Genomic DNA, 14125 nt, shown 5'->3' with positions numbered 1-14125 from the left:
AAACTTAGAATTTTTCTTTTATAGTAAATATAGTCAGAAGCAGATTGTTTTTTCGTTTTAAGTCCTTCTGGATAACAGTATGTGAGATATATGGACCAAAAAAAATAGGATACATGGATAGATATTTGAGGTATACTTGCTGGGCCAAGTCTTTTTATTCAAATACTACACACAGCCAATCATATCCGTGGAGTCACTTCAGTTTGCAAAACGTCAGTTAATATAAGAAAGGCAAACTGTGGACAACAGTGTCGCCTGCCGGTGGAACTATATTTGCTTTCATTTGTACTGAAATGGGAAGGATGGTGGTGAATAGGGCAGTGGTTACTTGCGGATAAATGCTGCCCCCTACTGGCATGAAAAACAAAGCGCAGCTTTAAGGGATCCTCCATGTTTTCAGTATTGCCACGGCAAGAAAAGATCATAACGACTATTAATTCATAGATAACCAAGACGATTATAATATACATGCTTAGTTAACAGTCAAGAAAAGAACAAGGTTCCATGCAAAATTCTGCTCCAGGTGAGGCTCGAACTCACAACCTCGGCATTGCTCTACAATGTACTGTCATATAAGTACCGCGCGCTAACCGATTGCGCCACTGGAGCTTGGCTTAGACGGCTGGCAGATACGTTTATAAACTGCTACAAAACCACAACATGATTTTTGTAGAGTTCTGTTCCACCGCGGTAGGAACGCGATAACACAGACAATCTGCGCACTTAATGGGGTGAACAGCGCTTAAAAATACACGCCTTTGCGTGTTTGTCATCGTTTTATATCCAACCGGAAATACCGCTTTGCTGTGACGTAGCTTTGTTTACCAGACTTTTTTTTTCGGGTTCAAGATGCTTTTGACATTACATGTTTATAAAACGTTTAAGCAATATAACGTGACGTATATAGTTTCGTGGCGCACGCAGTGCTACAGTAAAGTGAAGTCGAGTTCTCCACTCTTCGGGATGCGCGAAAAAATTACTACAATTTATATATGAAAAAAAAAAGAGCGACTGAGTTGCGTCACTGTGACGTAACCACCAAAATACGGAACAAGATGGAGCAATGTCAGGGGTATTTGTCCTCGTTGTAGTCTGTTTTTTTTGTGTGTGCATGTGATGGGTGATATTGTAACGAATGTGATCAAGCTCTTCAACTGAACTCAGGTTTAAATATCAATGAAAGATTGAAATGTCATTCAAGACAGTAGTTTGAATTACTGCTTTTATTTAGTTTCCTTCATAACTGATCAAACACAAGTGCACAATACAAAATCTAAATAAAGTATCCATGTACAATTTATGTGCTATTCATTCTGTCTAAACATGCAAAGACACGATCCTGCATGGTTCCTGTTGAAACTGCTATCTTCACTATTATCCATTCTACAATCGCAAACATGAAGACGACACAAAGGTAAGTGATACAAAGGTCACAAATTACTTAGCGGGCATCTGAGCACAGAGGTCAGGTTTGGTAGGTTCCATGGGTTCCTCATTACAGTTGGACGTGAGGATGGAGCATGCTGCACAACTGCAGCTTAATGCCACTGGGTACTTGACTACAGGGTCCACGCCTGGAAGGCAGTCAGACAGCTCAAACTGTTGGTGGTGCACACGCTCATACATACACACTTGAGGCTCTTCGCTAGGGAAGCCGTAGAAGATAGGGTACTGCATGGAAGACAACCAATACAACATTGTTGCAGTTGTCTGTCGAGGGAAACGCCAGAGAAGAAACGTTACCTCTGTGGAGCAGTATCCAGAACAAATGGTTGTCTCCACGAGGCTACACGAGAGGCATCCTTCTTTCTCCAAGCTCACATTTTGGTAGGTCAGGTGACATCCTGGCAGCTTATTAGAAGCTGAACATAACACTCATGGTTATGAACTAGAAAATGAGCTGCCCTCACAACACAAAACGAGAGAACACCTGTTGGATGCATCAACCAACCGTAGGCAGCCAAAAACAAGGTCAGCATCTGAAGGGCCATGACTCGACAGACCTACACAGCAAACAAGATCACATAGTGGTAACAAATGTCACAAACATGATCACGACACAACCTGCTCAACAATGATGTCCACTTTTTGCAATTTATCCTAATGAGGATACAGCTGACTTTTGGTGACAGGCAGGGATCTCCCTTGACTGATTGGCGGTCAGTAAAGGTTACTACTCATACTTAACCTGTCACAAAGATGCTAACTGAGTAATTCAAGTAAAAGTCAGCAAGGGAGAATGCTATGAAGAGAAAAAGCAAACATCTTTTCATTGCATTATGATCCCATGGAAAAAATTAACATGCATATGTGCAAAGTATGAAACAAACATGGATTACCTATGCGTGTCCTGTGTATTTGCTGGTGACCTGCTCATTTTTATAAGCTCAGGAGGCTGGGGCACCTGCTTTGTTGCCTTGGCTTGATGCCCTTTTGTGTCTGTGCGTGTGTGTTTTTGTGTGTGTGTGTGCGTGTGCCGACAGGTAGCATCAGCTTTCCCGCAAACAAGAACTGTAGGCTGAGATAAGAGCTTTAGGTTAAATGGCCCATTCTTCTAGAATGGTATAAATTTGATCATGATCAAGTGACCAGCATGACCCGGTGTGTGGAGCGTCCTAAAGGCCATGACTGTCATGAGAACAGTAACAAACAGGAAACAGGTCAGTCTACTCCTGAGAAGGATTTATTTACCCGAGACAGCCTGTGTTCGGATGGCAACATAGATCTGCTTTCATTGATTAACAGAAGATTTCGCTTCATTGGGATTTAATGTGGATTACACTAATGGGATGGGTGGACTATGTCTATAATCACTTAATTCCTCTTCCTCCATGATATTTGATATCTTTATCCACTTTCCGTTTTACAGTTGTGTTTCTTTCGCTCATTCTCCACTGTCTTTTTATTTGGTCGTCCAACACTAGAACTTTTCCATCCAGCCCGTCCATTTTCTTCCACTCCGGACAAAGGGTGAGCCAAGTGACATAGTCTCTCCAGCATCTCACCAGGGCCTGCTTTTTTCGATTTTTCGAATTTCCCGCAAAGCTCGTGACGCAGCGTGACGCAGCGTGACGTCCCCGAGGCCTCGCTTGCATTGGTCACGTGACAGGGGGCGTGCTCGAAACACTGCCCTGCGACACTTCCGCTTCAAAAAGCTCGGTGCTGTGTGGAGCGGACTGACTCGAGCTTACCATCTCTAATTATTTCTTCTTGTTGACCTTCTTAGTTTCTCACAGCTTCGTAGCGGTAATAGAGCGAATCTGGTTTGAGTGTCATGAAAGAAATGTCAAGGTAAGTCAAATTATGAAGTCTACCTCTCTGCAGTGGCCTTTTTATCCCCGTTTAACAGTCGGGAATAATAGGCTAAAAGCTAGCGTTAGCATAGCTAACTGTCATAACAAGGCCTGTAGCCATCGATTGTTGGCTAGGCCGTTACGTTGTAGTTTGTCTAACTATTGTATAATGAGGCCACTTGGGGGAACGGTTTCACTTGGAAATTTGCCCGGACAAAATGTCAACTTTTAGAGTCTGTCTGAAATGTGGCAAACAAATCATTTCCACAATAACAGGAAGCTAGCGTTTAGCTCATGCTAAATTAGCCCGCTCGCTTTTCCAACCTGTTAGCGAGCTCTTTGCTAACGTTTGCTCGCTCCCTTTCAAGCAAATGCCCAATTGTTCAATTAAACTGAATAATTCAACGTCCTTGCTATGCCTGATATTTGCATGGCTCGTTAAGAATAGTAGAGATCTATATCTTATTGGCCAAGGATCGCCGTTAAGTGTGCTTCAACTTGGCGAAGTTGTAAATCGTAAATAACATCTCGAAAATGGTTCTGGAGTAACTTGCGAATTCATAACGCTTTTCTTGTTTAATGGGAATGATATTCAAATTATTGGGTCGTCTCGCATCCAAGTGTATATAAATGTAAAGTTTTACAATGTAGTTGCATGGCAACCCTACGAAATAACGAACTCCTATCTGCAAATAAACTGGTTGCTGCACTATGTTTGTGTTCCAACTTTGTCATTTCATTTTTCATGTATGTACCCTTTTGGAAAATAATACAGAGACTTAGAATGACAGCCAACAATGATAAGAAGAACGAGCTGGTGGTGCAGTTTTTAGAATTCTGTTTCCTGTTGTTTTGCAGCAACATGCCGGGAGGGCAGCAGCAGCCTCAGAAACACTATGGCATTACATCTGCTATTAGCCTTGCACCTCCAAGAGACATAGACCACCAATACACCAAGAAGCTCTGCGATGCAATGAAGCCATTTGGAGTGTTTGAAGATGAAGAGGAATTAAATCACAGGTAAGTGTATGCGTTTATTTTCATCTCTGTTGAATACGTGTGTGTTGCTGAGTTTCTTTAGTTTTTGTGGTGCTGCTCTTTTTTTAATTAAAGAGCTCGAGGAAATTAGATCTTAAGTATCCAATATAATAACTAGCTGTCTTGCTCTCTTTTCAGACTTGCTGTTCTGGGAAAATTGAATAACTTTGTCAAAGAATGGATCGCAGAGATCAGTGAATTAAAGGTAAGTCGGGTGACTACAGACCGCCGTACACCGACCGATGCGACTTGTCGTAAATAATGTATTGGTTTGTGCATTGTGCGTGGTTCTGCAACTAGATTTTGTCAGTTGCCACCCGTGTACAACTAGCTTGTCTCCCATACTACATACATATCAAATTGTAAGTGTTGTGATGGGGAAATATGACTTTGGGGTCAAGGGCAATCAGTTTGTGGTGCAATTAAAGAATATGTGATGCTTCAAAATGTTTTCCCAATACGAATGCTAAGGGTCGCATCTTTTTGTTGCATCAGATCATCTATTGGTGTGTGAAGGTCAATTGCCAACTGTGATTTGTTTGAGATTGCCCAGTTGAATCTAATTCGGTGGTGTCACTCTAAATGCGGTGGGCTTAAGATGTTCCTTAAAACAATTTTGTTATTAGATTGAAATGAAATCCTGTTGTCTTTTCAACAGAACCTTCCACCCTCAGCTATAAGCAGCGTTGGGGGCAAGATATTTACATTTGGTTCATATCGTCTTGGGGTGCACACGAAAGGTACGTCAAATGCTTGACTCAGACTCTCATCTCTTATTTGACATATTTTGCTCAAGTATTCCAAAGTTGCTTCAAATTAAAATTTGCCATTAAGCTCTTTGTTCAACTTTTGAGCATTTCTTAAAATGTCTTTACACGTTATAGTTTATGACCAATAAGAAATGACTTGGAACGAATGACGCTGATCAGATGGTGCTCATTGCAGGAGCTGATATTGATGCCCTGTGTGTGGCTCCTCGTCATGTAGAAAGGAGTGACTTTTTTCAATCTTTCTTTGAAAAATTTAAACAGCATGAAGAGATCAAGGACCTGAGGGTAAGTCATGCTGTAATTTGTCGGGAAACACTTTTTAGAAAACAAAAACAAATTCAAGACAGCTTTTTTTTTTTTTTTTTAGTACCCTAACTTGGAAGTCTAGAATTGTACGCAAACGCATACAATTTTTAGTAAGCACATTGGTAGTTATTATTGCTGTTGGGACAGTAACTTTCACAATGATGCTATTTAGCTAACGAAATGTCACTTGGGCCTGCTGCTAATTTTTCAATAACCGGAGAAAAAAAAAATACCCCTAAACATTTTTAATATTGAAACTAAGAACAACAAGAGAAACCCCCTTTGCTGAACAAAGGGGACATGTGCCAAATGCCAAGCTTGCCACGGAGATTCAGTTGTTAAAATCACTTTGTGATCATGGCTTTCTTGTTTGCTTGTTTTTCAAGGCTGTCGAGGATGCTTTTGTTCCTGTTATAAAATTAAAATTTGATGGAATAGAGGTAAGTTACTTCAAGACTAAAGTAAAACAGCATTTGAGAAACCAAGGCCGGACTCGCTGTATTTTACGTTAAAGCTGACATTGTTTGACTAATACTAATGTATTGTGTGTCCCACACATACGCATGAAATCAATACCTGATGTAACAATGGTTGTCATAGATGAGTACGCAGTAACTCCCATTTACTGAACAAAATCATAGTTGCACAATGCTGCTCTCCTTCTCAGACATGTTATGGTGTACGTTTTTTTTAAAATTATTTTTTATATAAACTCTTTTTGTTTTCCCATCAGATTGACCTTCTTTTTGCCAGACTGGCGTTACAATCCATTCCAGACAACCTTGACCTTCGGGGGGATTCCATCCTAAGAAATCTAGACATTCGTTGCATTCGAAGTCTTAATGGTAAACCACATGGACATGCATACCCCTTTTGACATTTAACCTGTATCGATGGACAGTAGTACCTCAGTGTATGAGCAGGCTAAGTTTTTGGAGAATCTTTACATTATGTTTTATGTCATCATTGTGTTGTTTTGCCACACAATATTGTAGGGTGTTGGTTTTCTTTTTTTAAAAACATGGTCTAAATTTTAAACTTAGTAAGTGAAGGTACTGTTATATTGTTTTTGCTGCCCTTTAAATCTCTGTCACTCTCTCTCTGCTGTGCCAACTATTAAATCGTTGCTTTTATGAGGATCAGATGCCCTCTATTTGTGGGGATTTCCAATATCTTGTGTGATTACAGGTTGTCGAGTGACTGATGAAATACTGTACTTAGTGCCAAACAAAGAAAACTTCAGGCTGACCTTGAGAGCCATCAAACTTTGGGCGAAACGTAAGCTTTGATTGTGGAATCTTTATTTGTATGCCAGCTTCTTTGCCATATGTACTCCATTGCATGCATCTGAACACGTTATCATAAGTTGACTGTTTACTGCTCGGACATTGCATTATTTCAGAAGTTTGAATTTACAATTTATACAACAGGGCGCGGGATCTATTCCAACATGCTGGGCTTCCTCGGTGGAGTGTCGTGGGCAATGCTTGTAGCGAGGACTTGCCAACTCTACCCTAATGCTGTTGCCGCCACTCTCGTCCACAAGTTCTTCTTAGTTTTTTCTAAATGGTGAGATTATTCTTGTTCCCACTCGAACAGAGTAGTTCCAAGAGATACTGCTGAACCATATGTACCAGTGTTTGTTTGTGCCTCCTACCTGGAGAAGGTCTACTGACCGCCTAATTCCGTTCAGATTACATTTACACTTCTGTTTTGTCTGTCACAGTATGAGACATAAATATGCAAATGTATCTTTTTATCATGTGATGGCAGCATCTCACAGCTCCTGAATGCAGTTGTACTGATTTTTACATTTATGACTTGACAGATACGAAGCTTCACAATATATTAGATTTGTTTTTCTCGCTTCAGGGAATGGCCGAATCCTGTGCTTTTGAAACAACCCGAGGACAGCAACCTGAATCTACCTGTATGGGATCCTAGAGTGAGTATAATACTGAGGATTTTGCAACTTTTTTTAGAACCTAACACTGGCATGATTAATTAAACCTATCAGGTCATCTAACATTTTGATGTATCTACCTCATTTTATCTTTTGTTTCGTGTCGACCATCAACATATTCATGCTGGCCCAGTGAATGGCGCACCAAAAATGACGTAGCACAAATAGTGCAATTTACCTAGCAATAGGTGGAGCTCGGCTGTTTGTAAAATGCTCATTATTGGTTTTGTAGTCATGCAATAATGGCCGTGTAAACAAAAATAAAAATTGTCATGAACAAACTCGTCTTTCTCTGTCCTCAACTGCCCAAGGAGGTGCTTGACAAATTACATGGAGCACAAATGCAGAATGATAGGGAATAACTCACTGGCTGTATTTTATTACTTTGGATATTTCTGTCTGTCATTTGAACAAACAGACAGGCTTTAATGTAAAAAGAAAACAATAGCTGCTGCAAAGTCCACAAGTCCAACTTCCTGAGGACCCGTAACTGCCTTCTAAGATGTCTGATGTAAAATACATGAAATTCACTCACAATTCTCATAGAAAGGGGCATAATGTGTATTGCCTCTTTTCTGCTGATGTAATGCATAATTTCAGCCTGGGGGGCGCCAAAGGTTACACTATAGCTTTAAATTTGGGACCAAAATTGTGTGGGGGGGGGGCTGGATTACACTCTTTAGTGGAGAGTCGATTTTCACTGTCATCAATCATTTGCTCAAATCTGGGGCTATGACAATTTTTTTTTTTGTCACCAGTCAAACATAAAGCATATGTTTTCGGTTTTTCTTTAGGTGAACCCATCTGACCGATATCACCTGATGCCAATCATCACCCCGGCCTACCCCCAGCAAAACTCCACATACAACGTTTCCACATCAACGCGCACCATTATGAGCGAGGAGTTTAAATATGGTAATTTCTCTGGCAATTAATTCATAACAAGCTCGCATATTCTTCCTTTTTTCTTCTGTATTTAATCTTGGTTTGCCATTCATGTGACCAGGTCTCAGCGTCACAGATGAGATCCTTCAGGGAAAAGCTGAATGGTCAAAGCTCTTTGAGCCGCCCAATTTCTTCCAGAAATACAAGTAAGTGTTGAATTAGACTAAGAGCCCTTATTGAAATGTTAAAGCAGATGTCCTGAACGTCATCATGTATAGGATTTGTTTTGTAATTTAGTAAAAAATTCTTAGGAAATGAAATTTCATATAATTCCCTCTAAATTGAAACTGGGCTCACAACAAATTTCTTTAGTTTTCAAGTTGGCATTTCAAATGCAGTAAGTTCGAAGAAGCTCTACATTTTGTGATTTGGTCCACAGACATTACATCGTGCTGACCGCCAGTGCATCCACAGAAGAAAATCATTTGGAATGGTGAGTGCCATTTTTGCATGTCCATAGGTGCATCATTACTCCATTAAAATGTTCATTTTCATCTTGAAATCATGTAAATTTACTGACTATAAATTGCAGGACGCACCAAACTACTAAAAAGCAACTTGTTGTCAGAAAAATCCATACTATAAAAGTATTTCTAGGAACAAACCTTCCTGTGAGTTACATACTCTGGTGACCTCAATCCAGAATGGAATTATTCAAAACACAATGCCTTTTCCTGCAGGATCGGACTGGTTGAGTCAAAGATTCGAGTTTTGGTGGGAAATCTGGAGAGAAATGAATACATTACCTTGGCACATGTCAATCCACAGTCCTTCCCTGGATCCAAAGAGAACCGCAATGAGTAAGTTCATGTTGTTGTTTTGTATTTGTTTGTTATTCCCTCTTGCCCATGTAGCGAGCGAGAACTCGATAGTTTGACAACACATTTGTAAAGGAGACCACTAGGGGAAAAAAACATATGTCTAATAAAATGTGTTTTCCTTTAAATGTCTTGCAGGAATGACTTTGTGTCCATGTGGTTCATTGGCATCATTTTCAAGAAGGTGGAGAATGCTGACAGTGTTAACATTGATCTTACATACGATATCCAGTCATTCACAGACACCGGTTGGTAGTCTCGCAAACGTTTTCTTCAATTGATCCTCTGCCCTTGTCCTTCAATCCATTTCTGTAATTGTGAATCAGAAACCAGACGTCACCATCATGCTCCAGTTTTGTGATTGTGACCTCTTGGATAAGTTGATTTTTAGTAGTAGTTTTTGTTGCTGGGAAGATTCAACCGCTGTTTTTCCATTTGTGGTTTGTTCAAGTTCCAAAGCTTTGGAAAATGTCTCGCAGACTGGTTTTGACCACTTTTTCTCTTCCTAAATGCTGCTGCTGTTCTCTCCAGTCTATAGACAAGCCAACAACATCAATATGTTGAAAGATGGGATGAAGATTGAAGCAACTCATGTGAAGAAGAAGCAGCTTCATCAGTATCTTCCTGCTGAATTGGTGCAGAGGAAAAAGAGGGTGAGACATTTTCTTCTTTTTTTTTTTTTTTTTGACACTATCTTATTTTACTCTCACCTCCTCCAGAGCATAGCGGAATTGAATCGCAGCTCGAATGGAGGGAGCTCAAAGAGGATCTCTCTGGACAGCAGTCACCTGGACAGTTCAAGAGACACAGACTCAGGGACTCCCTTCAACTCCCCCACCAGCAAACCCTGCAAGCCTATATCTGACACAGATGACGGGTAGGAAAATAAAATAGCTGCTGACTTTGTCTTTGGGATTTATCTTAATCTCCCCCCCCCCTTTTTTTTTTTTTTTTTTTGTTCTTGCATTCAACATAATTTGTCATTGAAACATTACCTGTGTGCTTCATATCGCTCTGTAGTGTCAGCCCTCCCAAGAAGCTTCTTCTTGAGGTTTCCTCTGAAGCCAGCTCGGCACCGGCTGCGAAAGACCAGACCACGTCCACCTCTACCCTTGGTCCGAGTGAGTCTTAATATTTATAAAGAAGTATATTTTATTTTCTGGTAAATAAAAGTACGCCAAAAAATGGATCTAAATGAACCTGCGTGTATGCCTTCCTCATTCAGAGCCAGCAGACAAAGCAAATGTTCCTCCTCCTCTTCTTCCAGCCAGTAGTTCTGTCTCCACAACACTAAGTGGGAATGAGACACCCAATGCTGCAAGCAGCCCCAAAGAGGAGCCTGAGAGCCCGGAGGACTCTGTCAACGGAGCAGCCAAGAGACCACTCTCGCCTGTGCAGGAAGACGTGGCCAAGAGGCACAAAGACACAGAGGTAAGACTACCTCAGCATGTGTGCTCCTTCAAGACACTTGGTATTATGAGCCTACTTTAACTAGCAGGTTGCCACCAATGAAGAGTCAACATTCAAGGAGCCGTTTCCACCATCGTCAGACGCATCTCGAGAAAAACCTAATATGGTAGCGCTTTCCTCGTTTGCCTTTTTTGATTGATTTCACTTCGTAGGTTTAAAGTTATGTTTTTGCCTCTTCACAATTAGACCGCTCTCTGTGAATCAAAGGCTAAGCCCATTCCAATCATCGATACTCCAAGAACACAGGTGACAACCGTTTTCTGGGGAGTTTGGTCTCTAAAAAGCGGGGGCCATATGAGATAAATGTGAATTGTCAATTCTTCCAGCAGAGACTTCCCAGCATGGAGTTGCCCGACGCATCCTCACCGCTACCAGCCAGCAACAGCTGTCGTGTTGTAAAAAATTCCATCAAACTTGCCCTTAACCGCCACAAGTGAGTTTGATGACCGCACAGTTTTGGCTCAAATAATGTTTGGTACCCGTACTCATGTCTGGTCTGTCTGGATGATTTGCAGCGTCACACCTCCCAAGGCCCCAGTATTTGAGGCCACCGTAACGCCTGAGGTGCCTCCTGCCAGTCAAGAAAAGGGCATGTTCATTCCTGTTATCGGTTCCAGTGAGTGTCTCTCCTTCATCGCTGCTTAACGCTGAAGATGTGAATATTTATAAATGCTACTGTCAAAATCAATAGTAGGTCATTGACACTTAAGCACTTTTTGACCACAGGTGGGAATTTAATTTTCCAAATGGGTCAAGTGAGATACTGGCACAATTGTTGGCAGCTATGCCACTTTACTAAGCTCAGTTGTCTTTGATATTTATTCCTCTAAACCATTAAATTGTTTTAATAAGCTGATGCTTGTGTGTGTATATGTTGTCATTAGGAGATTAAAACAAATGACTTTACAAGCATAACAATAGTAGTAATAGATCACTATCTTATTGCCACTTGAAAATGTAAAAACGCATGATACATGAATCGGACTAGTGTGCCCGGCAACACAAAAAAGCGCCACAAGGTTTGAGATGGCAGTGGATTTAACCTTTTCAACTAGAAATGTGTTTCTTACCAATATTTAATGTAATTGTAAATCCTGAGTTGGGTCAGGTTTATAATCAAGTTGACATTACTGCTGTAGGAACACGCATTTTTTCCTTACTACAGCTAACTCAGGGTCGTCAAGGCAGAGGAGAGATCTTAATTCAAATCTGATACCCCGTGAATTAATAGGATTGCTTTTGTGTGCATGTTTTCCTGTGTAGAACATGTCTCGTCCAAACACTCGACCCACTCCGTTGGCAGTTCCATCCCCACGTTAGTGAGCCGAGGAGCAGACCCTCTGAATGGAGCAGCCTCCAAGCGAGCCCTTTCGCCCTCCCTGGAGGAGCAGGCCAAGAGGTTGAAAGAAACGGAGAAGGCCAGAATCCACATAGCGTGAACTTCGCAATTGCATCTGGATTCATGTATGCGCACAGGTGGGGGCATTATAGTCAGGCAGGTCCAACACACAGGTTGACTTCACATGGCTGTCACGTTGAAGGACGGGCACCTCACCTCCAGATCTCCAGCGGTTACTGAAAAACCAGTCAATCGGTGATTTGGTCAAATAAGAGGTCAGCGCTCGGCAGCCGGAGTGCTTTTTACACAACACTCAACTCAGATAGCAGCGGTTTGTGTTTTTCCTTTTTTAATGGAACATCTTCCATATTCCTTATCTTACTTTTTTTTTTTAGTTATGTTTTAAGAGAAAAAATACGCCAATCCTTTGTCTAACTTCACCACACAGCTGATGTATGGAATGTTCATTTCCTTCATCCCAAACAGAAATATGTACAGTAAATGTTCATGTACATAACGTCTTTGTCTTAAGGAAAGAAAAAAAGCTACGCTTACTGTTAAGTCTTTCGATGCTTCTATCACACTTTTATCTAAAAAGGAAAAAGTTTAAAAAAAAAAAAAGTATTTTTTTTTTCTTTGTGGCTTGTTCAAAAGGTGTTTCCGCCGCTAATGATTGATTTCTTTTGAAACACTGTAGTTTAGATGAAGCAGCAGTGATTTATTGGAGTTTTGCTTGGATTTGACAGAAATCCCAACCATAGTTCTTTGGACCACTGAAAAGGATTCCAGGTTTGTATCAGTCTTTTAAGTGTGCAATTTTTGTTTTCCAAAAACGGGCCCAGCAGCGCTTTTCAAAGTACTTGCTAAGTTGTTACACATGACAGTTGGGAAGATCGGGCTTTCTGCAGTGATAAAATTGTTTAGCTCTGGGAGTTACCTGTTTGTCATTTGCCACAAACTGAACAAAAACAAGAGTTTATTTTTGTTGGGTCCCCCCCACCCCGGTTTGCTTCAACCTGAGGGTTGATGTTGCGCTAAACAGAACAAAGCGACTGTTGCTCCTAAACATGTGCTGCACTCAGTCACCATCCCAGCCGGCCTTTCGGTCTTTGGGCAGGCTACACACACACACACACAAACGCTTCATAGCGCCCCAATCTGGAGCTACCTTTTGACTTCCCTGCCAGTGAAGCAAAGGTTTGTGATGCTTGGTGAAAACTGGTTCAAAGCTTTGCAATTTGTTGTGCTAGTTTGCGTGTATGCATGTGTGTGATTGAGTGTGTGTGCACGCATGTGTGCGTGCATGCATGGAAGCATATATGGTTGATTTGGAGAGAGACAAAATTCCCTTTGTTTTGGGTAATAACCCTTTGCGCCTCCTGTGGAGGTTCTTAAAAGGCATCAGGAGACTTTTTTTGGTTTTGTCCCCCATCTCCCCTGCCATCACAATCTGATGTTTGGTTGATTACAGCACAAAATGCGACGTGAACAATTCGTGCTGCGGCATTTATAACCAAAAGAGCAGTTATTGTTTTGTCACGGGCTCTTGTTCCAGCATCAGATTCCCATACCCTAAGATGTACAGGTTTTTTTTGTTTGTTTTCCAACAAAATATCACACGCTTCATTATTGGGGGTTTTCTTATTCATTAATTTATATTTGCATATTTGTACCATTTGATTTTTTTTTTTCTTTTTTTTTTTTTTTAAATAGAATTCATATTAGGTAGGTACTTTTGAACAAAAAAACTGCGCCACTCCGTTTCAGACAACTGTTTTTGCTGTTCAGAAACATTTAACAAAAAAAAAGTCATATAGATGTTTGTTTCTAAAGTGTATTTAAAGGGTATTTTTGTATGTGTTATCACGTCATTTAATTGAATCTGTACAACCATTAAACCCCCAAAACGATACAAAGCCTTTGTCTTATTTCTATTTAAGACACAAACAAACTGTTGTGAAGGTTATTGTGGATATGGACAGCTGTGACCATACTTATTGCATATTCATTTTATGATTGAATTATTCCTTTCACCAGGTGGCGTCATTGTACAAGAATAATTTGTTCTGACACCGATTTGCTAATATAGTTTGAGAGTTACAGATGATTTTAGGTCTTGTTTCCAAATGTTCCTTTTTTTTTTTTTTTTTATACACTGGCCACATTATTTTTTTCTTCATGGT

General features: G+C 40.6%; 2 protein-coding genes and 1 non-coding gene across 8 annotated transcripts; 1 reads left to right on the top strand and 2 right to left on the bottom strand.

The window, feature by feature from the left end:
* Positions 1-515: 515 nt before the first annotated feature.
* trnai-uau (transfer RNA isoleucine (anticodon UAU)) lies at positions 516-609 on the bottom strand. The gene is made up of 2 exons: positions 572-609; positions 516-551 (listed from the first exon to the last, which is right to left on the bottom strand). It is a non-coding gene; the product is annotated as a tRNA-Ile (tRNA).
* Positions 610-1190: 581 nt separating this feature from the next.
* On the bottom strand, positions 1191-2398 carry lhb (luteinizing hormone subunit beta). 2 transcript variants are annotated; one of them, XM_061285183.1, is made up of 4 exons: positions 2340-2398; positions 1931-2003; positions 1744-1862; positions 1191-1671 (listed from the first exon to the last, which is right to left on the bottom strand). In XM_061285183.1, exons 2-4 carry the CDS (start codon positions 1989-1991, stop codon positions 1438-1440), a joined length of 414 nt encoding a protein of 137 aa, XP_061141167.1. In that variant the 5' UTR covers positions 1992-2003; positions 2340-2398; the 3' UTR covers positions 1191-1437. The 2 variants fall into 2 exon arrangements, with proteins under 2 accessions (XP_061141167.1, XP_061141166.1); XM_061285182.1 differs by lacking the exon at positions 2340-2398 and having other exon boundaries at positions 1191-1862; positions 1931-2024.
* Positions 2399-3130: 732 nt separating this feature from the next.
* papolg (poly(A) polymerase gamma) lies at positions 3131-13858 on the top strand. Of its 5 annotated transcripts, none has more exons than XM_061285181.1 (24): positions 3131-3291; positions 4152-4313; positions 4470-4536; positions 4990-5071; positions 5277-5386; positions 5794-5847; positions 6141-6252; positions 6596-6685; positions 6838-6976; positions 7280-7352; positions 8165-8285; positions 8377-8461; positions 8695-8748; positions 8996-9115; positions 9272-9381; positions 9665-9786; positions 9853-10010; positions 10154-10254; positions 10401-10564; positions 10629-10709; positions 10790-10849; positions 10930-11036; positions 11119-11219; positions 11867-13858. In XM_061285181.1, the coding sequence occupies exons 1-24, from the start codon at positions 3275-3277 to the stop codon at positions 12040-12042; spliced, it is 2466 nt and encodes an 821-aa protein (XP_061141165.1). In that variant the 5' UTR covers positions 3131-3274; the 3' UTR covers positions 12043-13858. The 5 variants fall into 5 exon arrangements, with proteins under 5 accessions (XP_061141165.1, XP_061141164.1, XP_061141162.1 ...); XM_061285180.1 differs by having other exon boundaries at positions 10359-10564; positions 10632-10709; positions 10933-11036; XM_061285178.1 differs by having other exon boundaries at positions 10359-10564; positions 10632-10709.
* The last annotated feature ends 267 nt before the right edge of the window (positions 13859-14125 follow it).

This window comes from Syngnathus typhle, linkage group LG8 (assembly GCF_033458585.1).
Source record: "Syngnathus typhle isolate RoL2023-S1 ecotype Sweden linkage group LG8, RoL_Styp_1.0, whole genome shotgun sequence".
Classification (NCBI taxonomy): domain Eukaryota; kingdom Metazoa; phylum Chordata; class Actinopteri; order Syngnathiformes; family Syngnathidae; genus Syngnathus; species Syngnathus typhle.
The sequence above is the reverse complement of the archived record's forward strand: the minus strand, read 5'-3'. Positions and strand labels throughout refer to the sequence as shown.